The sequence below is a fragment of the Lepidochelys olivacea genome, assembly GCF_965140295.1.
Source record: "Lepidochelys olivacea isolate rLepOli2 genome assembly, chromosome: 26".
Lineage (NCBI taxonomy): Eukaryota > Metazoa > Chordata > Testudines > Cheloniidae > Lepidochelys > Lepidochelys olivacea.
In genome coordinates this window covers 15860261-15883956 of record NC_140436.1, presented here as the reverse complement: position 1 = coordinate 15883956, position 23696 = coordinate 15860261, and the positions used below count along the sequence as shown (strand labels likewise).

Here is a 23696-nt window from a genome sequence, read left to right as displayed (position 1 = left end):
TTTGCATTTCACAAGGTGTCCTTGTCCTTTGATGGGTTATTTTGTTACAGGGATATACACAATGTAAATGTTTGCTACCACATTATAACAGGATACAGATAAGTGAAAACAATGCAAGAAACGTCCCATTCATTCTCATGAAGTTTAAACACCAAATACACTCTGATACTGTGACAGGTTCCCCGGGGTGCAACCTGGAACTGGGGTACCATTGAGCCCTCTGGCTTACCAACCTGGGCTCCTTCTCACACTGTGATGCTGTTACAAACTCCAGACCTCTCCAGGTACTGCACTTAACACATCATCAAGCAGCTGGTGCTCAGTGGTCACCCTTTCAAAATCTTTAGCAAGATGGCTGTTCTTTAACAGAGAGGATGTGCTGTGGTTTAAGCCAGTGGAGCTGAGGACCAAGTGGGGCCACAAAGGACAAATCACAGAGCCACTAGGGACTCATGGTCACATGAAGTGTCATATTGATGGACAGCTGAAATCCCAGGACATGGTGCTGCTGAATCTGTACAAGTGCATCTTTCCTAAATGGACTTATGACCCGCATGTGCCGGAGCTGGTACCGTGGGTGAGAAACTAACAGCAACTCCCTTTGCAGGACGTGGAGATGGAATAACCCTCCAGGCCTAACATGGCTGCTGTGGTTCTCACCTTCTGCACCCCACGTGGGTGCTTGGCTGTTTCAAGCCTCATGAGAAGTAGGGAGAACTGCCCTGGACATGTTAGTGCTGTGCCTTTCCTGGGGTTTGTATCTAGCATTCACGCTGGCTGCTGCAGCATTAGATCTGGCTCACAACTGCCTATGCCCTAGCCTCCAATGCCAGTTTATTTCAATGGTAAATATATCTTCACTTCAATTTAAAAAAAAAAAAAAAATCCATAGGCAGCGACACACCAAGCTGTGATACATGAATGTTTTTGCCAACCACTCATGAACCAACACTAAAGAGGCTCCAGCCAATTCCCCACAGCTCCCCAGTCTAGGACCCCAGAACTGTACCGTCTTGCCCTGGACAGAAGCCTGACCAGTGTAAGTTTATAACCCAGTCCACCATTCCCTTAGTGTGGAGAGGACATGCACCAGCTCTTGTTCCTGAGCAGATTTCCCAGGCACTTTATGCCAAAACACATTGTTTTAGGTAAAATATAAAACAGATTTATTAACTACAGAAAGATAGATTTTAAGTGATAAGTAATAAGCATACAGATCAAAATTGGTTACCCAAGAAATAAAAGTAAAATCACAATTTGCGTTCTATAAACTAGACATGATTTAAATCAAGCAGTGTCTCACCCTAATGGTATAGTTCCTTCATACACAGGGGGTGGGGTCTTTTCATCCTCGGACCGCCTCCCCAGTTCAGTCTTTGTTCTCCAGATGTGTTTCCAGGTGTTGAGTTGTGAGGGGAGTGAGGACAAACGATGATGTCACTTCCCCATTTTATAGCTTCTTCCAGCTTGTTGGAAAGATCCTTTGCTATGATGTGAGGCAAGCAGTCTCAATAGGTGCTATCTCTGAGAAGTCTCCATTGTATATGGTTCCTGGGACAGTCCTTGTGAGTATGTAGTCCCTTTAATGGGCCATTAGCGCACCTGGTTCCTCCATTGTTGTACCTGAAAGGCTGGATGTGGGTGTTTCCAACTTCACAACAGTTTTCAGTAACACACACATAGCAAAACTCCATAACTCCACATACAATGATAGCGCATACAATTCCACAGGATATTAATGTTCAACAGATTAAGACTTTTAAAATGATACCTTACAAGGAATGCTTTGTACAAAACATATCATAATCCTATCACCATGGTAAATATGGGGTTGCCAGGGTGTTGCTTTAGGGTACAGAGTGTCACACATACATTTAACAGTCACTTTGATCTATACTAATACATAAGTGAATTGACATGGGGCTCTGGCGTGAGCTGGCACCTGGTCTGCCAGTGTCACACAGTTTACTAACTGGTCTCTGCTATTAAAAAGCTTCTCAGAAACTGCTAACACTAAAACTGCTTTTGAATTGTTGCCTAATGTTTAATCCTTCATCCAACACCCTGTTTGGTACATTGATATTTTGTTTGATTTCTATAGACCCTATTTAAAGGACCGGACCAATCAGCCAAATCCACAGTTACCACCACTTTCTAAATCAGGGCCTGTAAGTAGAAAAGACCTTTCTCTTATGACACTCTAGTTTTGTATTCTATGTTGGAATCAGCCCAGACATGGTTAGGGGCTCTGTAGAAACACACAATAAGAGCCACACCATCAGGGGCTCATTCACCTGAACATCTCGCAATGTGATATATGCCATAATATGGTGGCACATATCAGGATGGTGTGGATTGCACCCTCAGCAAGTTTGCAAATGACACTAAACTGGGAGGAGAGGTAGATACGTTGGAGGGTAGGGATAGGATACAGAGGGCCCTAGACAAATTAGAGGATTGGACCAAAAGAAATCTGATGAGGTTCAACAAGGACAAGCGCACAATCCCGCACTTAGAACGGAAGAATCCCATGCACCGCTACAGACTAGGGACCGAATGGCTTGGCGGCAGTTCTGCAGAAAAGGACCTAGGGGTTACAGTGGACGAGAAGCTGGATATGAGTCAACAGTGTGCCGTTGTTGCCAAGAAGGCCAATGGCATTTTGGGATGTATAAGTAGGGGAATTGCCAGCAGATCGAGGGACGTGATCGTTCCCCTCTATTCGACATTGGTGAGGCCTCATCTGGAGTACTGTGTCCAGTTTTGGGCCCCACACTACAAGAAGGATGTGGAAAAATTGGAAAGTGTCCAGCGGAGGGCAACAAAAGTGATTAGGGGACTGGAACACATAAGTTATGAGGAGAGGCTGAGGGAACTGGGATTGTTTAGTCTGCGGAAGAGAAGAGTGAGGGGGGATTTGATAGCTGCTTTCAACTACCTGAAAGGGGGTTCCAAAGAGGATGGATCTAGACTGTTCTCTGTGGTAGCAGATAAGAGAACAAGGAGTAATGGTCTCAAGTTGCAGTGGGGGAGGTTTAGGTTGGATATTAGGAAAAACTTTTTCACTAGAAGGGTGGTAAAACACTGGAATGTGTTACCTAGGGAGGTGTTGGAATCTCCTTCCTTAGAAGTTTTTAAGGTCAGGCTTGACAAAGCCCTGGCTGGGATGCTTTAGTTAGGGATTGGTCCTGCTTTGAGCAGGGGGTTAGACTAGGTGACCTCCTGAGGTCCCTTCCAACCCTGATATTCTGTGATTCTATGATATGCCAGCAGTGCCCCTCTGCCATGTACATTGGCCAAACTGCACAGTCTCTATGGAAAATAATAAATGGACACAAATCAGACATCAAGAATTGTAACATTCAAAACCCAGTAGGAGAGCACTTCAATCTCCCTGGACACTCAATAACAGACTTAAAAGTGGTGATTTTTCAACAAAAAACCTTCAAAAACAGACTTCAACGAGAAACTGCAGAACTGGAATTAATTTGCAAACTAGACACCAACAAGTTAGGCCTGAATAAAGACTAGGAGTGGCTGGGTCACTACAAAAAGTAATTTTCCCTCTGTTGATATTCACCCCTTGTCAACTGTTTAGAATAGGTCCCTTCCACCTTGATTGAACTGGCCACATTAGCACTGACCCCTCCACACACACACACCCCAACTTGGTACGGAAACCATCTTTTCATGTGCTGTAATATATATACTGCTTACTGTATTTTTCACTCCCTGCCTCTGATGAAGTGGGTTTTAGCCCACAAAAGCTTATGCCCAAATAAATTTGTTAGGCTGAAAGGTGCCGCAAGGACTCCTGTTGTTTTTGCTGATAAAGGCTAACACGGCTACCCACTCTGAAACCTGACACAATAAAATGGATTCCTTGCCCTAAAGAGATTGGTGTCAATAGAGTGCTAGCTAGCTTGGCATAAGAGGCAATTAAATACAAATCTTTTCTTACTAAATATATTAAAAATGCTGAAGACCTCTAGTCAATAAGCATTAAATTCAGACTTTAAAATATCATCATTATAGCTCTTTCCTTCTGGAAACATGCCAATATGCTTGTTGTTTCAGCCACTGCTAAGATAGAGTTATCTCTGGGGTGAAACACCAGCTGTCTACCAGGGTAGCAACACTGCACAGAAGTTCAGAACTGAAAGTGTGGATTACATCCAAACAAAACTAAACCACCTTAAATGGCTATTTTTAAATGATTTTTGTTCTCCTTTTGGGTGATTGTCAACATACATATTTCACTGTTGGTATGTGCATGCCTAGTGCACTTGAGCTGAAGGCTTTTGGTCAGCAGTCCCTGTTGGATTGGCACATGTATGTATTGGGATAGTACTCCAACACTGAGTACAATGCGTACATTCCCAAGCTTTAAGAGCTACCCTGTTTGCAAGGCTCTTGTGTCTTTTAATGATGGATACACTCAGTGCCTCATTTGCTTAGAAGATGGGCACATCACAGACTTCTCTAAGTGCACTCAAAAGTTGAGTCTCCCCTCAGGATGCACTTTATGGAGAGGTCTGTGCATGTGGCCTCTGATATTGAAAACTTCAGGACAGCTGCGTCCATTACTCTTTCATGTAAACAGCTACCACAGGGCCTCTGTGCGATAGAGAATGGGTGTGGAAAGAGGGCCCAAGGATTGCAAACAAGAAAGAACTATCTCTCAAATGTATATGAAGTATGAACTCCTGATCTAATTTTGAATCTGGGGGTGGATTCTGTTCATTTCTCTTATTTTTGAGACTAATGTTTATCCTCTCTTTCCTCAGGTTGTCCAGCCCAAGAAGGATGTTCTCTCAAAAGGGTCCAAATGCATACCGAAGGATCATGCACCTGCTGTCAAAAATACAAGAAGTGCAGGTCATGCTCTTCAGCACAGGTCCTCAAATGCCCCTGGGTCCCACAGGCCAAAGACTGTACCTCCCAACCTTCTGGGAAAGAGTACAGGGCCACCTGCCAACCTTCTGCCAAACAAAAGCCATTGTGTGCAATTGAACAGAATGGCATCATCTTCTACCTGTCATCAGTTAAATCAAATACAAGAGACTGGGAAATCTGAAAATCCGGGGACAGTCACAGATCAAAGGGCTGTAATGTTGACCGAGACTGGAAAAGATCCCCAGTGTGGGGAGCACCACTCAGTAACTGAGAATTTGCAAAAAATGGTAGACTGTGATAAAGTAAACCTTCCTAGTAAAACCACTCTAGAATCTTCTGAGAACAGGACAGAGTCTGGGCTGGACATCAAAGTACAATCTAGGACTGGTTTAAACAAGCCAGAGAGGAAAATAGGTTTGGTTCACAGACATACCTTGGGCACAGCTCCAAGGAACAATGTGGGTCTGAAAGACCGAGTTACTGCCTGTTGGACCAGTAAGAAACTAATTCAGAATAAACTAGCAAAATCTCCACCTGGCTGTAAAATCATGTATCCTCAAAGACCAAGCAGCAAAGCCCTGGGGTCAGTGCCTCCTTCCCAAATATTTACTGTTTCTAGAACTTGGCTATCCAAGAAATCAGGTGCAGAAAAACAGTGTCTACATCCCAGTTTTGTGAGGCAAAACACAGTGAAATTACAGGCAGTTGGAAGGCTCGGTCTTGGAAGACAGGCCACACAAAAGCAATATGTGAAGCACTCAAGAACATGTAAAACTCCTGGTGCTCTGGAAGTTGGAAGGTCCAAACAACAGGCTAGAGCTGGACAAGATTTGAAACTGACAAGGTGTCCCATAAATTCTCATGTTTCCAAGAGGCCCTCTGTGATGGAACTGAAAGCAAAATCAAAACTCATGTCAGAGAGACCCAATTCAAAAACAAGTGGCACAGCCAACTGGCAAATGAATGCAACAAAAGGGAAGCAGTGCATTAAAGACTTGAAGAAAGCTTCTCAGACTTATAATACAAAATCCAAAAGCACTCTCCCCAGAAACTGTACTGCAAGCACATGCATGTCCAGAGACCAAGCCAGTGTTGGCATGCTTAGGAATATGAGAGAAACACCCAAGCAAGAGCTGTTAAGGGTAAGAGAGGTTCCGGGTAATCAGGATCCCAAGACCCCAGCTGCTGAGAATCGCAAGTAAGTAACTTCCTTTCTGGTTCTCTCCTCATTTCTCTCCTGCCTGTAACCCTGAACATGGCAGCTAACCTGTTTCCTCACTCCTTCACCAAGCCAAGTTGTCTTCATGGAGAGACAGGAGGTAATGCCTCTTCAGAGTCAACCCAAAGGAGATGAGCTCCTGCCTCATGGTGGCAAGGGCTCTGCTTTACCTTTCTGCTGCCTCCCTCTCCATGAGGGGGTCAAATGCCCTGGCTGGGCCTCTACCTTCTCCCCCACCCCACTGGTGCAGTAACTGTGTCTAATTCAGCTACTGATACCTCTTGAAGGAAATTTCTCTTCAAGAGAAAGCTTACTTATTGCTAAATTAGATACAGCCATCCTGAGGCAGAGTGAGATGCTCGAGGTTCATTTGTTCACCAGGATCCCAGTGTTTTTTCACCTCTCAGATGGATGCTTCCCACCAGATTTCGTCCACAATTTGGATATGTATTAAACTGCAGTATTCTGTCAGTACCCTTCTAAACAACACTGTGAATAAGAGATAAGGACTCAGTATTTCCCATGCAACAAGCAATATCTAAAACATATGCAGGAAATGCAGCTCTTTGAATTGTATTCAGTGCATTGTTTGAGGTGGTCTGCTGAAAGCAGGCTAGGGTAAATCCTATTGTCTGGGATATGGACAGATCCGGTCTGGGGAAGTGAAATGTTTATTACCTAGTGCTAGGTAGACATGCTGCTAATCTGCACCAAGATATCTGTAACATTTCAATAGGTGTTCTATTCCTTCAAAAATGGTTTACCAGATCTATTCAGGATTATGTCAACCTGAAAGGAGATGGAATATCTTCTTAAATTGACCTGCAAGTTCTGTTGGTAGTAGTCTGTCGTTTTTAGTGGTTTGGGGCTACTGAGGTGTTTTACATTCTGACTGGTATTAATATCCAGAGCAGGGATCTGCAACCTTTGGCACGCAGCCCACCAGGGTAAGCCCCCTGGCAGGCTGGGCTGGTTTGTTTACCTGGTGCTTTTGCAGGTTCGGCCGATCGCAGCTCCCACTGGCCGCGGTTCACCGCTCCAGGCCAGTGGGGGCTGTGGGAAGGGCGGCCAGCACATCCGTTGGCCCGTGCCACTTCCCACAGCCCCCATTGGCCTGGAGCGGCGAACCGCAGCCAGTGGGATCTGCGATCGGCCGAATCTGCGGACACGCCAGGTAAACAAACCAGCCCAGCTCGCAATGAGGGCTTACTGTGGTGGGCCATGTGCCAAAGGTTGCCGATCCCTGGTCCAGAGACCGAAAAAACACATGAATGAGAAATAGATGAGATTTCTAAGCCACGAGTCTGCCTTAGCATCCAGGTTACAATCAAGCTCTGGCCTGTTTCTGACCAGAACATTTGAAAGGTAAAGAACCTTACTCTTTTCCCTCTGTCCTGCAGACTATGCAAACAGGCTGCTTTGAAAAGCAATCATTTTGGATGGTGGGCCCATTCTTTTACTAAAATCACTGCTCCGCACCTCCAGAAAAACCCTACAACTTTGCTGCCTATTGAATTCCTCTCTCTCGTGCTCATTTCAAGCTGCCGTCTGGGCTCATTGGAAAGCACAGAATCTAAACCTTCTAATGTATTTGAAAGTACCTGAAAGATCCTATGAATTATGGAGTTGCTTTAAGGCAAACATTTGGCCCTGAATATAATAATTTTAAACTGGATGGGTTTGCTTAGAGCTGCCCATTACTAGGGCCTAAATCTTCCAGGTCATCATATCTTCTAGTCTGAGTTTCAAAAATGTACCTGATTAACTAAAGGTTGATCAAGAATGGAGACAGGGTCCTGCTGAAATTCAAGGGTAACCCCTAGGAGAAGGGAAGGGAGGCACTCTGGGCTCCTTTCTCCTCCCATCAGAGTGTTGTCTCTGGAACTCACTGGGTAGCTTCTTTCATATCAACCTGGTAAGTAGCTCTCTGCTAAACTTGGAGCTCTTCCTTGAGCAACAGCAATAGCAACAGCATGATACCCTTTCTGCAATTCCCTTTCTCCTGTGCATATCTTACCCCACCCCTCTACTTACCCCCAGCAAAAACAGTAAAGTGAAACTTGCTAGAATAGGGTCAGTTTCGCTTTGCAGTGGGCCTGAGAGTGCAATGAGATTGTGCTAATGATGCACTTTGGATAGAAAGGGATTGTAAATTCAGATGCAGCAAGAAGGGTTCTCTGAAATTTCCCGTAGCATAGGACAAGTGTTGAAGCTTATGGCTTTGGTTTAATGTTGAATCATTAGAACGCTGTATTCAGAATGTAGTAATTTGTTTATAAATCAATCAAGCACTGTAGCGATGGTCTGACTGGAAACACCAGTGATCTCACCATCTTACTGAGTAGGAAAGAAGAGGTGCAACTGATTCTTTAATTTTAAAAAGGAGGGTTCTTTCCTAGCCTTGCCCGGCTCTTTCAGTAGATCTTGGAATATTTGTCATATCTATTAGCTCTTTATGAGCAACATATGACTAAGACAAAAATCAGAGCTGTAGCCCAGGGGATAGCATTGGTAAATGAGAACTGGTGATCCGATGTTGATGGCCTAATGATCTATTTGCCCTTTGATAGGAAGCAACTGGAGCAGTGGCTGGCATCCAAAGGGAAATCGTATAAACGTCCACCCATGACACTGCCTACTAAAAAGCCAACCAAGACAATGAGGAACCTGTCCTTCTGGGATGGCATGGAGGAGGAGGAGGAGAAGAGAAAGCAGCTCTGCGTGTCGGACAAGATCAACAGCATGTTGGCAGAGTGTCTGGAACTGGTTGAGAAGGTGAGGACAGAGCAGGAGTGGCTTTAACAATCTGCTCCTCTTAATGTGTTTTGGGAGACTGTTAGGCAGAGATAGCATATGAAGTTTTGCAGAGGTAGCTTGAGGCAACCCTAACTTGTAATACGGGGGCATGGTTTGTGAAGACTGCAGGCCCCAGCATGCAGCATTCTTTTTGCTCAGTGGCCTTACTGCTTGGATCTGGCCTGCCAGATGCTGCCACTGGATAATGGGGTGGATCACTTGATAGTTGCCCTGTTCTGTTCATTCCCTCTGAAGCATCTGGCATTGACCACTGTCGAAAGACAGGATACTGGGCTAGACGGACCATCAGTCTGGCCGTTCTTATAGTTCTTATCAATCAGCCCCATTCTGCAGTGTCTCTGTAGTCAAGATGAGGACCATTGCAATTTGCTCTTTGATGCCTAAATTAGGTGCAGCCATCTGGGTTGGAGCAAACTCCCAGTACAGATCTAAGGCAAAATTGCAGTGTCCATACTGACCGAATTTCTTTCCTACCAATGAAATATTAATGTGATAGGATGAAAATCTGTTGCTCAGCTTTCCTTGAAGGATTCCATAGCCCACTGCAGTAAGAGATATAATTGAGATCCTGTGGACTGTGGAGATTTCCGTTACGGAGCAAAGCAGCACTGAAATCTGTGCTAAAATGGGAATTTTACATCATTAATAGATGACAAAATAATTGATACCTTGAGCGTTACCCACGATTTAAAATTTCTTGTCACAAATTTTTTCTTGCTGCTCACAGTGCATTTTGTCCCAGAAACTTCCAAGTCCAGCATCATACCTTAACTTGTGTCTAAATCTGTACATTTTTGAAGAACCTTACTGTTGTTGAATTTCATTGCTGGAAATGCCACATGACTGTACATGATCTGTATAGGTATTTATATGGTCCCCCATCACCACAGTATCAGCTCCTCAGAAATTAAATGTATCATCGCAACACCCCTGTGATACATCTGTGACACTTCGGGGTTCCACCCAGACCAGGAAGGGATTGTGTCACTGCCTGCCCCACAACCCTGGGTACCTTAAATGTTATGCTGCTGCGGCTGACAGCTCTGACACCAACAGCGTGCACACAATCGTGCAGGTCACATCCTGGCTTCCACCGTCCAGTGACCAACATTCTCCCAGTCCCAAATTTCCCCAAAGCTGTCTCCCTGCAGTGTCCAGCCCTCTCCTGGAGCACTTGCAGAAGTTAAATTTGTTGCTTCTTTTAAAGAGACAATACACTACAACTCATTAATTTAACTGGGATTTGACAGACATTTCAATCACAGCACTGAACTGGTTTATAGTAAAAGTAAAACAAGTTCATTTAACAAAAGGACACAGGATTAAGTGATACCAGGTGCAAGGAATAAAGATAGAAAGGATTACAAACAAATGTAAAAATATGCTTTCTAATGACCTAAGACCTAACTTAACAAGCTACAGTCTTTGGTGAGGACTCCTTGAATGATCTTTCTTTTCCAGCAGTGGTTGACTAGCTCTTAGTCAGAATCCCCACAGAATCCAAGGTGCTGGTTTTCCTTGTCTTCTCAGGTGAAGGATAACTTCGGGGTTCTCTGCCCTTTTCTCTATAGTCCAGTAAACCTTTGAAAAGAGTGTCTGTCTCTCTCTCTCACTCACTCAAATTTCAAGAGGCAGGAAGGTTTCCTGGGGGCGCAGTCTCCATCCCGCGGTGAGATTAAGTGATCACTTTTTCCTCCATGTGCTCTGCCGATGGCTTTGATTGCCTGGCATGCAAATAGGCTTTTCTTTGTCTCGGGTCACACCTTGCTCAATTTACATAGCAGACACATTCAAGCAGGCGGAACTGCATTCCTTTGTCTGGAAAATACCTGTTTATCAACTCCCCCATACCTGTCTGTCTTAAATACATTTTAATCATAATTCCAGCACATCTCTATAATCCTTTGTGGGTTGATCATACATATAGCTTTCAAGAATATTAATGATTAATAAGTTGTTAGTTTTTCAATGACCTATTACATGACACCTTTGGGGTATATATCCTGACCAGTGTATTAGGTGTAGTGAGTATGTCAGGCCTAATGAGTTGTTGACACACAGCTGTGGACCACCAATAGGCCTGTCACAACATTATCCTCATTTTTCTGATGACCAACTGAGGCACAGAGAAAGTGAATGTGTTACCTAAGGAGGTGGTGGAATCTCCTTCCTTAGATAGTTTTAAGGTCAGGCTTGACAAAGCCCTGGCTGGGATGATTTAGTTGGGGATTGGTCCTGCTTTGAGTAGGGGGTTGGACTAGATGACCTCCTGAGGTCCCTTCCAACCCTGATAATCTATGATTCTATGATTTGCCCAATGTCACCACAGTAAATATATGTCAGAACTGGGTATTTAACTGAGTCCCAGTCAGGTGCCTCAAATATAAGACCATCCTTCCTCTCCTTGAGGGATGTTAACCGTTAACCTTGTCAGTGGCTTTCCTCCCTTCTAACCTGCAGCTTTCTTCCTGATATGATTTGTAGGGATTTCCTTCAGAGGAGCTCTTCAACACACTGTCCAGTGTTCCAGAGGCAGAGAAGTTTGCAAAGTTCTGGATATGTAAGGCAAAGCTGCTGGCTCGTAATGGCACCATTGACATGACTGGGTTGTATAAAGCAGCGGTCTGTGCTGGTGCTGCGGTGAGTAATTGCTCCACAAACTTCTCCTCAGAACTTCCTCTGAATTTGCAAATGTCCCAGCTAGTTCGGGTGGCCTCAACATCAGCAAACCTCATTCAGATATTTCCTGTCTCAGAAGGCTGGGGAAAACAGCGATGGTGACCCGTCGTCTCCAATAAGCTAAACAAATTTTCCAGAGATCAATAGGCAGATCTGACTAGAGGGTGTGTGTTTGTGGGTAAACATATTAGTTGAACGTCTCTTAAAGCTGCTTATATGGGGGTGAATAGTGTTAGGCAAAAAGATTCTTTTCCCCAAGAATCAGGCAAGCACTTTGTCTGTGCTTGCCTGAAAGGGGTTTATTTACAGTACCGGGAAGACTGATAAACACCTTCCAATGTGTGGGGTTGCAGTGACCAATTATATACCTTTCTTTTATCACTTCATTTGCATTTATTTTGTTCTTACAGAGACAAACATTGTTTCAGAGACAGAGAATGCACTTAACATGACAGTGACAGGAACAGAACATACGTATCAAACTGTTTTGATTACATCACTTATTCATAACTACCTTAAGGCGAAGGGGTGGGGTGGGGGTGAGTGTTTACATATATCCGGAGGGCTGTGAAGAGAAGGTTTGTTCTGTTCTAAGAGCCGAATTACTGGGCGAACATTTGACCATATACATTTATTAAGTGTTTACAGTTGTCAGTGTCCTTGGGCTTCCGGTGTTTCTGCTTGTTAGTTACATAGGTTTCTGTCTTACTGCTAACTGAATTTTAAGTCTTGCCTAACAATAGACACAATGAAATGGCTACACTCTAGCCCTAATTTTAGGTGAGGATAGTTGGTCAACTGTATAATCATTTCTCCAAACACACAGGAGTTACTGAGACACCTGCTCCCCATCACAGTGTAGAAAGGAGGGCAATGTTAAGTTTTCGGTTCAACCAGAGTTTGGAAGTCGCCGTGGCTTGATGAAGGCAGCATAGTTTGGTGGGAGGGGCTGTGGGAGGAGCTATGGGCAGACTGCACAGCTGACAATTTGCAGCCATAGTATGTAGGTCTCTTATGCACTTGTACTATTTCTTGTTATCTTCCATCTACTCAAGCCTAGTCTGTTTCCACCTGGTGTCACTGCAGCCTCTGGCTTGTAGCCCTCTCAGGAGCATGGGATGGTGGCAGTTAATCTTTATTTTAGAAAGTCTGACATTGAGGTGTGTGACAGGCTTTCCCAGAGGACAGGAACATACTGTGGACACCAGAACTGTAACGACACAGACCAAAGTGTGGAGGGGGTGGAATGTTTCTCTTCTTGCTGACAGCATCTAGCAATCCTCTGCTTGCTTGTTCAAGAACAGACTTCAGTCTGCTTACAAATATTTCCTCTTCTCTTTATCACTGATTCACCTTAGTTTGGCTGCCTGGTGTGGGGAGATGGGTTATGATTTAATGGAATAGTGAGTTCCGAACACACTACACTCTTTGGGACCCAAAGTCTTGGTTCGGGTGCCCACATTTTCCTGAGTCAAGTGTGCTCTGACCTTAAAGTTCTCAATTTTTTTTCTTGCAGCCAATCCAGGAGCTGAGAGAAGTTGTTGTTGAGTTTTTGAAAAATACAGACAATGCATCCCAAGGTAACACATACTAAATGAAACTTAAGCCTTGAAAAGACTGAGCAAATGGTTAGCTGGGTGAAACTGGAAGAACGCATGAATGGGAAAAGGCCCTCTGAAGAGGGATGATGTTTCCTTAGGAGTGGAGGAAAATAAGGTCACAGCTTTCTGACTTGGGTGTCTAAATTTGGGCATCAAAGTGCTCTGATTTTCATAGGTGCTGAGCAACCCCCCAAGCACCCCCCCGACTTGCCTGGAGATTGCAGATGCTCAGCTCCTCTGAAAGCCAGGCTAGCTTGTTAAGTCTTGAAAATGTAGGTCACATAGAGCTGCAGTCCCAGCCAGGTATCAGTAACTCCTAGGCAGCCCTGCCCCCACCAACCAGTTAGTAGACAGCTGCGTTAATCACCTATGAGCTGTTCAACTTTTGTAGCTCCTGGGCTTGTTGCTGCAGAGGCTGACCCAGCCCTACTTCAGCCCTCGGTGTGGGGGTGGGGCCCTCCTCCAGCAGCCTCAGGGAGCTGCTCCACTGCTTCAGCCAGGGTTAGGGGTGGACGAGGGGGGAGTGCAGGGCTCCCTCTGCTCAGCAGAAGCCCAGCCTGATCAGCAGCGGTGAGACCCTGCTCACCTGGGTCGCCCTGCCTCCTACCTAGATCTCCTGCTCAAGATCCAGCTCCCAACCAGCTCCAACTGCAAGCAGCACTAGATGAGTCCTATTTCAGGCAGAGGGAGCCTGGCTGGAGTGGGGGCACTGCAGTGTCAGGAGAGGGGGAGGGGAGTCCACCATGGGCGCAGTTTAGGGGTGGGGGGACATGCAGAGTCACTGCACTGCCTTCCCCAATTTCTGCCAATGCCAAGCTGCTCTGCTCTGCCTAGGTGGGGAGGTGTCTGTCCTCAGGGGTACTATTTAGGGGAGGAAGGGTGGGGGAACTGTCCTGCCCCCCGTCCCCCCCCAGGATAGTAAAAATATGGGGGCAAATTTGTTTCTCTCGTCCTCCCTTGCACCTATTCATTCTTTATCTAAAGTACTCATTTGGCACTGAAATTAAATAGGTGTTAACAAAATGTGACAAAACAGGGTTTTTCAAAATGTGATTTAAAATCCCTTCTCCTCTCCTTTGCTCAATTTTCTGTCTCTTGACTCTTGTGAATGATATCGTTTCACTAGTTCTCTTGATATCATAGGCTTTGTCTGGACTAGCATTTGTCCTCCTGTTGTAATTATTAGCATTTACTGTCAGATTGCCAATTGCTTGCTAAGTATCAGGACATGGTGGCTCAGCCTCAGGCAAACCACAAAACTTTGTGCCCCACCCCAAAAAAAAATTGGGGAGAACCTCAGTTATCAACATAATTAGCATTTGCAATCAATTAGCTCAAATTATAAGAGGACCACCAACTCCAGTCTAGACAAAGCCAAAGCATGAGTCCCCCAGGCTAGGCAGGACCTGGGTCTTTAATATAAAAGGAGGCAACATAAATGTATTTTCCCTCCCCAAAACAAACATGCAAACAAACAAACAAAACACCTAGGCCCCCAAATCTTCATGCACACATGTTTTCTTTACACATCTGAAAAAAATCAAATGAAGGCACAGTCTCAGTTATTGCCCCTTACAGATCAACTTTAAAAATGAAATTATTCTTTACAAACCTAATTCCCTGAAATCAGGGTAACTGCTGACTTTGTGGGGATGAAAGACTGGATCTGGGTGTGAAAATTTCTCCCTTTCCACCGTTTCAAGTTCATATAGAACAGAGTGCTGGGTTAGGGTAAGAGAAAGCTGATTAAGAAAAAGAGGGCCTCAAAAAAATCTTGTCATTGAAAATAACCACAGGGTTGGTTTAGTAGTCAAGATTTTTAAGGTCGTTTAAGTGAGATACAGTCCCACTAAAATAATCATGTAACATTCAAATTTTACACTTCTAATAACTTTTTTTTTTTTACACATACTTGGGGCTTCAAACTAAGGCTCTGGTCCTGATATTACTCTTTTGGGATCAATCGTGGGATAATTCTCACCACCCTCTTCCGTTTTGGGGAAGAAATAATTAAAAAGCTATTCAGGGTTTGGGGTAGAATTTATGGTGCAAATTTAGGTCATTTGGTCAATAGGTTCCCAATATACATAAACATAAAAACATAAACATAAAAAAGAAGCTTACAAGAAGTGGAAGGTTGGACTTATGACCAGGGAAGAGTATAAAAATATTGCTCGGGCATGTAGGAATGATATCAGGAGGGCCAAATCGCACCTGGAGCTGCAGCTAGCCAGAGATGTTAAGAGTAACAAGAAGGGTTTCTTCAGGTATGTTGGCAACAAGAAGAAAGCCAAGGAATGTGTGGGCCCCTTACTGAATGAGGGAGGCAACCTAGTGACAGAGGATGTGGAAAAAGCTAATGTACTCAATGCTTTTTTTGCCTCTGTTTTCACTAACAAGGTCAGCTCCCAGACTGCTGCGCTGGGCATCACAAAATGGGGAAGAGATGGCCAGCCCTCTGTGGAGATAGAGGTGGTTAGGGACTATTTAGAAAAGCTGGACGTGCACAAGTCCATGGGGCCGGACGAGTTGCATCCGAGAGTGCTGAAGGAATTGGCGGCTGTGATTGCAGAGCCATTGGCCATTATCTTTGAAAACTCGTGGCGAACCGGGGAAGTCCCGGATGACTGGAAAAAGGCTAATGTAGTGCCCATCTTTAAAAAAGGGAAGAAGGAGGATCCTGGGAACTACAGGCCAGTCAGCCTCACCTCAGTCCCTGGAAAAATCATGGAGCAGGTCCTCAAAGAATCAATCCTGAAGCACTTGCATGAGAGGAAAGTGATCAGGAACAGCCAGCATGGATTCACCAAGGGAAGGTCATGCCTGACTAATCTAATCGCCTTTTATGATGAGATTACTGGTTCTGTGGATGAAGGGAAAGCAGTGGATGTATTGTTTCTTGACTTTAGCAAAGCTTTTGACACGGTCTCCCACAGTATTCTTGTCAGCAAGTTAAGGAAGTATGGGCTGGATGAATGCACTATAAGGTGGGTAGAAAGCTGGCTAGATTGTCGGGCTCAACGGGTAGTGATCAATGGCTCCATGTCTAGTTGGCAGCCGGTATCAAGTGGAGTGCCCCAAGGGTCGGTCCTGGGGCTGGTTTTGTTCAATATCTTCATAAATGATCTGGAGGATGGTGTGGATTGCACTCTCAGCAAATTTGCGGATGATACTAAACTGGGAGGAGTGGTAGATACGCTGGAGGGGAGGGATAGGATACAGAAGGACCTAGACAAATTGGAGGATTGGGCCAAAAGAAATCTGATGAGGTTCAATAAGGATAAGTGCAGGGTCCTGCACTTAGGACGGAAGAACCCAATGCACCGCTACAGACTAGGGACCGAATGGCTAGGCAGCAGTTCTGCGGAAAAGGACCTAGGGGTGACAGTGGACGAGAAGCTGGATATGAGTCAGCAGTGTGCCCTTGTTGCCAAGAAGGCCCATGGCATTTTGGGATGTATAAGTAGGGGCATAGCGAGCAGATCGAGGGACGTGATCGTTCCCCTCTATTCGACATTGGTGAGGCCTCATCTGAAGTACTGTGTCCAGTTTTGGGCCCCACACTTCAAGAAGGATATGGATAAATTGGAGAGAGTCCAGTGAAGGGCAACAAAAATGATTAGGGGTCTAGAACACATGACTTATGAGGAGAGGCTGAGGGAGCTGGGATTGTTTAGCCTGCAGAAGAGAAGAATGAGGGGGGATTTGATAGCTGCTTTCAACTACCTGAAAGGGGGTTCCAAAGAGGATGGCTCTAGACTGTTCTCAATGGTAGCAGATGACAGAACGAGGAGTAATGGTCTCAAGTTGCAGTGGGGGAGGTTTAGGTTGGATATTAGGAAAAACTTTTTCACTAAGAGGGTGGTGAAACACTGGAATGCGTTACCTAGGGAGGTGGTAGAATCTCCTTCCTTAGAGGTTTTTAAGGTCAGGCTTGACAAAGCCCTGGCTGGGATGATTTAACTGGGAATTGGTCCTGCTTCGAGCAGGGGGTTGGACTAGATGACCTTCAGGGGTCCCTTCCAACCCTGATATTCTATGATTCTATATGTCCTCCCCCTGCATTATTAGCTTCTTTTTCAAAGTACTCTAAATTCCACATGCACAGTGAGATTATCTAGGATATTGGTATACCACAACAGGGGCAACGGTGCAAGTTTGGAATAATTTGGGTCAGGCGTTTCTCAGATACTGTCTCTCCTTCCCCCCCACCCCCCACCCCATAAGAAAATTTTAATATTCCAGTTGCTCTAAAACTGAGAGGCATAGTGAGATTACCTTGAACAATGGTATTCCACAACTGAAACTGAGATACAGGGGAACTCCCATTGAGATAAATCGGTCATTTCACACCACCCAGAGCTACTGCGTTAGACTATTCATCTCTTTGGACCATCGTAATTCATCTGAGCACACCCCACTGAATGGGCCATTCCACACATCAACAGTACTCCTGTACTGCAGAGGGCTGTGCAGAGCCCCTTCCTTTACACTAGCTCCCTAAAGTAGATACAAAGTCTAGGGCTCCCTGCTATTCCTCTTGCTGCCTCCAGCTGGTGGATGTGCTCCTCACAGCCCATCAGTTACCATCCCCCTTTCTTCCCTTGGCCCTTCCCGCCTTACCGGGGGCATGGTGGGGACAGGAGGAAGGCAGAGCTGGTAGCTAAAGTGGCTGATCATTCCCCTCCCATGGGTGCCCTCCAATTATGCCCCCTCACTAACAGCTCTTCCTCAAGAAAAAATGTAAATTAACTGCCGAAAAACATGGTTAATGCAGGTCTTGTTTACACTACAGTGCCTTTCCCAACCCTAAACTATGCCAGCTAGACTCACCCCTGCTTAGCGCCCTCTTCAACTCAAGAAATGTGTTTCAGATTCCTGCTGGCACTGCCAGTCTGACATGCCTTCTCTGTCTTGGTGAACCACAGAGCCACTCATTAGACTGCGTCCCAGGCTGGTGAACCAACTATGATTCATTAATTTTATACCAGTGTAACTCCACTGATCTCGTTGGGATTGCTCCTGATTTACACTGCTACAAGTGAGGAGAGACTCAGGCACAGGCACTGACTTTGTGGGTGCACCAGGGCTTAAGCACCCAGAGGAAAAAATAGTGGGGGTGGTCAACACCTGCTAGCCACAGCTGGGCTGCCCTTCAACCGTTCGGCAGCTGACATGGGGCCTTGGGGGGGGTGGGGGGAGGCAGGAAGAGGTGGAATGAGGGCGGGGCCTGCAGAGAATGGAGCCGGGACAGGAAGAGTTGGAGCGAGGGTGGGGCCTCGAGGGAGGGGGTGGAGTAGGACGGGGCTCTAGGGTGAAGTGGAGGTGGAGCACCCACTGGGAACAATAAAAGTCAGTGCCTATGGTAGGTCATGCTATATGCAAGGGGATAGAAAGTAACAATGGAGTCTATTGAATACAATGCTCCCTTAAGCCTGACCATGCAACATGTCCTTGCATATGGGGCTGGAATAGGGCCTATGTGGAAGGGTAAAGGATGCAAGATCAGGTGTTACAGAGCAGGACAGCAAAGATTTCAGCTTTTCTCCACCTATGGGCAGCAGAAAGGTATGCCTGGGAATCCTGGTCTTGTACCCTTAGTTTCCTGCGATCGTTAAGAGATGAAGTGCAGGTTTCTCGGTGCACATGCAATGGGGGAGAGAAGCAGTGATGACCATTATCAAGAAGTTAAGAAAAGATAATACCTCTTGTCCCACCCCACCCTCAAGCCTCTGCTGGTCTTCTAATCAAACAGCCATCCCCAGTAGTACATCTGGTATCTCGGCATCCACTCTCTAATCTGCTCATCCTTCTGAGGGACATGAATGTGCTTAATGTTCCTAACTGAATGAGTCACTAACTGAAAATGCTCTGTAAAGGTGACTAGCCAAAGAAAAATAAATAGAGGTCTGTCTTTTTGCTGCTTTGAGATAAAGAAGGCCTCAGGTTTTTAAATATTTTTCATGCTTGTTTGTTATCTTAGTATCGAGACCACCAAACCTGTTTTTTTCTGGAAGTCTTGGAGGTGTGTTAAGAGCTTTCCACTCATGGGGCAGTGTTGCTAAATCTTAATAGAGAACTCTTTTCTCTCATTTGTTTGTAGGGTATTTGGGTTAAATAGAGGTTACAGTTGGAATAAAAGTTCCTTTCCCTTCTCAGCTAATCAGCTGTCACTTCCTTAGTGTTTGCTATAATACATCAATTTCTCCAAAGATCTATAGTGCTTTCCAGTTTAGAGAAGATACATATTGTATAGATGTTATGGCCAGAAATGGCCATTGTGATCCAGGCAAGAGATTATCACCTTGTGATTTCACTGTCAAGCCCAATAATTCGCGGTTGCATTACAAGATATCTCTGTAGGAAAAAAAAAAAAAAAAAAGATTTCCAATCTGGATTTAAAGACTCATGTGCTGATGAATTTATCCCATCCCTTGGGAAGCAGATCTGGGGGTTAATTTCCCTCCCTGTTAAACGTGTGCCTTTTTTCCAGGGTGAATTTTTCAGAAATCAGCTTTCTAATATTTCTAAAAACAAAAATACCTTCCTTAGCAGTGCCTCACTCCATCACAGAGAATGACCCACGACCAGTTTTCTTTTGCAAGTCACTGTTTGCTATAACAGATTGAATACTGGCTTCTTCCAAAGTGTTGCATTACTGTAATCCTACTTCAGCTTGCAGCTTCCTTCCTTCCCTCTTTAAGCCAAGCAGGGGCCACAAAACTTGGAATTGACATGCTGTCATAACCATAAGGGTAGTCTAAAATTCCTCCTTACCTGTAAGAGGTTAAGAAGCTCAAATAACCTGGTTGGCACCTGACCAAAGGAACCAAGGGGGACAAAAGATACTTTCAGATCTGGGTGGGGGGAGGCTTTGTTTTGGGTTCTTTGTTTCTGTGTTCGCTCGCTCTGGGGACTAAGCAGGACCGGACATCAATCCATGTCCTCCAAACCATTTTGAACCAGTCTATCATATTACAGAAATTGTAAGTACAGCCAGGCAAGGCGTATTAGTTTATCTTTGTTTTCTCAACTTGTGAATTTTCCCTTTGCTGGAGGGAGGTTTGTCCCTGTTTTGCTGTAACTTTGAAACTAAGGCTAGAGGGGGTTCCTCTGTGTTTTCTGCATCTTTTGTTACCCTGTAAAGTTATCTTCCAACCTGATTTTACAGCGGGGATTTCTACCTTTTCTTCTTTTTTTAAATAAAATTCTTCTTTTAAGAACTGATTGATTTTTTTTTCAGTGTCCAAAGATCCAGGGATTTGGGTCTGTGTTCACATTGTAACCAATAAGTTAGGGTATTATTCTCAAGCCTCCCCAGGAAAGGGGTTGTAAGGCTTGGGGGGATATTTACGGGGAACAGGAATTCCAAGTGATCCTTTCCCTCATTCTTTGTCTAAATCACTTGGTGGTGGCAGCATGCTGTTCAAGGACAAGGTGGAATTTGTGCCTTGGGAAAGTTTTTAACCTAAGCTGGTAAAAAAATAAGTTTAGAGTGTCTTGCATGCAGGTCCCCACATCTGTACACCAGAGTTCAGCATGGGGAAGGAAGAGTGACACATGCCCTTTTTCTTCCTCTCCAGGGGTCCCTGCAGACCCTTCTGCTGAAGTCAGCTCTCTCATAGTGGAGGATACAGCTGAACAGCCAGTGCTTCAGGGGCCCAGAACTCCTTGCCCTAGCTTGAGAGAGCAGGCTGTGGCAACTCCACAATCCAGTTTAAGGTTCTTGACTAGCAAGCCAGTCTCCTTGGTCAAGTTACAAGTTGTCCCAGTGCCCAGGTAAGAACCTGTAACCTGCAGTTCAAGCTGCTCTTATCCCTACTGTTGTATACTGTTCCTCACGTCCAGTGATCAGACCTTTCTACCTGTTGCTATCAGCCAGCATGTCACTGGCCAAGAGATCGGCCATGCTTCTCCCATCAGTGTGTGGGGTCATGAGGCAGTTTTTGGCTTCCTGTCTTGCTCCTGAGCTTTGCAGGGCAAGGCTCCCTGGGGCTTTGATCCTGCAGTGTCTGGATTATGGCTGCAACTACATCAGCCCTGAGTTCTTGTTTCCAGGTCAGCAAAATGTGGGGAAGACCTTAACAGGATGGCGGACAGGGGTGGGCAGAGTGGCCATCATCACAGTGAGCCCTGCAGAGCTGTGGTACCCCTGATTAGTGATTTTTTTAAGGGGGAGACCGATCTGAAGGAAGCCTCAGTGAAGGGATCCATGTTGTAGCCTTTCAGATGGGCGCGGGCCTTTCGTTGTGGGTAGGGGTAATCCCAGCCTGGATGGTAGGAATCTAGTAGCTCCCCAAACCTCTTCTGCTTTATAGTGCTGTGTCTTTGTTTAGGGTCTACGTGTGGGAGACCAGACCAGGGCAATGGGACTCTTCAACCAGCCAAGCTTCAGCTAAGGGGCTTTTTCTCTTCTTCTCTTTGCAGAATAAAGGGACTGTCTGATATGCAAGACTGGAAATTCTTAACCCCAGTGCGGCGTTCTCTGCGGATAGAGCACGCCATATCTCGCTACCCAGAGATGCTGAAGGAACACGACACTGTAGTGTCTTCCCTTGATGAAATAATGGCCATGGAGGATGTGAGCCAGTTCGTGTTTCGTAAAAATGAGGCCCTGCTGGAAGAGGAGGACCTGGAGCTTTAGGGTTTGTAGTGCTCAGAAGAGAAATGCTGCAGCAAGAATATCCAAAGCATTTCCACTGCATCAAAAGGGGCCCCAAGCACAGGCTGGTGGCACCCACAGTGTTATCCAAGCTTCATGGCCAGAGCCTCTGTTATGGCTTCCTCTGCCTGACTAAAGGGGAGGCTGTAAATATACTGGGGGAAATGTGTAATTGCCTTTCTACAGTGTTACTACTCTTAATAATGTACATACCCTGTGACACAGTATAACCTAGCACATTGCACAGTGGCCTGGGACACAAGGTAGCTGTTTTTGGCTCTACTACTGGCCTGCTGGGTGACCTTGAACATCTGTCTGTGCCTCACATTCCCCATATGTAAAGTGGGGGATAATAATACCAACCTCCTTTGTAAAGTGCTGTGAGATCAATGCATGGAAGAGCACTATGTAAGACCTAGGTGGTGGTACTGTGATGAATAAACTAATGCTGAAAACTTTGAGCCATTAAATAGCATTAAATAGAAGCTTTTTTCCCTACCACATACTGCAGGCCTTAGAATAGCAGCCCTGCAGTATGATGAGCCAAGAGGGGACACCAGAGCAAAGCAAAGACCTTGCAAAGGGGCCCTGGGCCCTAATCCCACCACATGGGCAGGGCTTCTCAGCACAACTGATGTTGGCACCTCCAATAGCCTTGTGCCTCTTAAAATGGTGCAGGAAAACTCAGGATTAATTTAGAGCAGCTGGTTTGGCTGCAGGACTTCCCAGTACCACAGCAGTGCAGTATTTCAGTGACCACCTTTCTTCAGGTGACTAAGTATTTCTAAAGCATCTTGAATGCTCAATACCAAGAGGGGGTTGTGCCTGGTCCCAGTCTCCACACTGAGTTGGGGGACATATATCAGACCCTCTCCCTCCGAAGACAGTAGCCGCTGGTCTTATTTTGTAGTGTCTTTATGAATAAACTAAATTTTAAAAAATGTATACAATAGCCTTAAAAATTCTCCCACCTCGTCAAACTCCTCCATTCTCAAAGAGCTGCCTGTGTGCTTTGAGCCATGAAAGGCAATGCAGGAGCAGCTCTGCACACAGCCTAGGGTGCTCAGACCCAAAGGAGAATGCATGTGCGCGCACACACTCCATCCCCTTTGACCTATGATAGGTAGGGCCCTCTCAGCACTATTTCAGGGATAGATGGTATGTATACTTGGATGCTGCTGTGATCTGGATGCCTATTCACTTTATGGGATAGTCTTTGCACCACTCTGGTAGCTGACTTGATTTAAATTTATGATCAGGAACTTTCTCTGCCCTGCTCTGGAAGGCTGCAGTGCTAAGGTACGCCTGCATTTCCAGTGGAGCCATCGTTTAGCACCAAAGGGAAAAAGTATGGAGCTTGTGACTTCAAACTTCAGTCAGGTTTGAGCCTTACTGGGACAACTTGGATTCCTTTCTTTCCTTGAACAGACCTAGGGCAACCTTCATTCATAAGCCTTCATTTGTATAGCACAAGCCTTTAAAAACAGAGACTGCAGTGAGACAGACAAGCCCAATGTTCTCAGGCTAGGAAACTTAACAGTACTCAGTTTGTGGGAGGGGGTTGGGCACTATCAAGCATCCCTGCTGATATAAATGCAGTGGGGCTGCAGAGTGTTTCCTGCATGCATCCGATGAAGTGAGCTGTAGCTCATGAAAGTTTATGCTCAAATAAATTTGTTAGTCTCTAGGGTGCCCCCAAGTGCTCCTTTTCTTTTTCCTGAAGGAGCTGGGATTCCAGCTCAAATAAATCCAATGTACACTGAATGAGAGTTCACACTGCCAGGGGGGGTGGTTGGGGAGTGGAGGCAGAGGGCACAGATCA

At 45.4% G+C, this 23696-nt stretch overlaps 1 protein-coding gene across 1 annotated transcript in view; it reads left to right on the top strand.

Annotated features, from left to right (window-relative positions):
• The window catches only part of CKAP2L (cytoskeleton associated protein 2 like), a 36168-nt gene extending 13824 nt beyond the window's left edge, over positions 1-22344 (top strand). The window contains exons 3-9 of the mRNA XM_084615407.1: positions 2102-2168; positions 4788-6094; positions 8686-8890; positions 11417-11572; positions 13128-13191; positions 20796-20991; positions 21640-22344. Coding sequence (XP_084471533.1) covers positions 2102-2168; positions 4788-6094; positions 8686-8890; positions 11417-11572; positions 13128-13191; positions 20796-20991; positions 21640-21856 — 2212 coding nt within the window. The 3' untranslated portion in view covers positions 21857-22344. The remainder of the gene's footprint in view (positions 1-2101; positions 2169-4787; positions 6095-8685; positions 8891-11416; positions 11573-13127; positions 13192-20795; positions 20992-21639) is intronic.
• The last annotated feature ends 1352 nt before the right edge of the window (positions 22345-23696 follow it).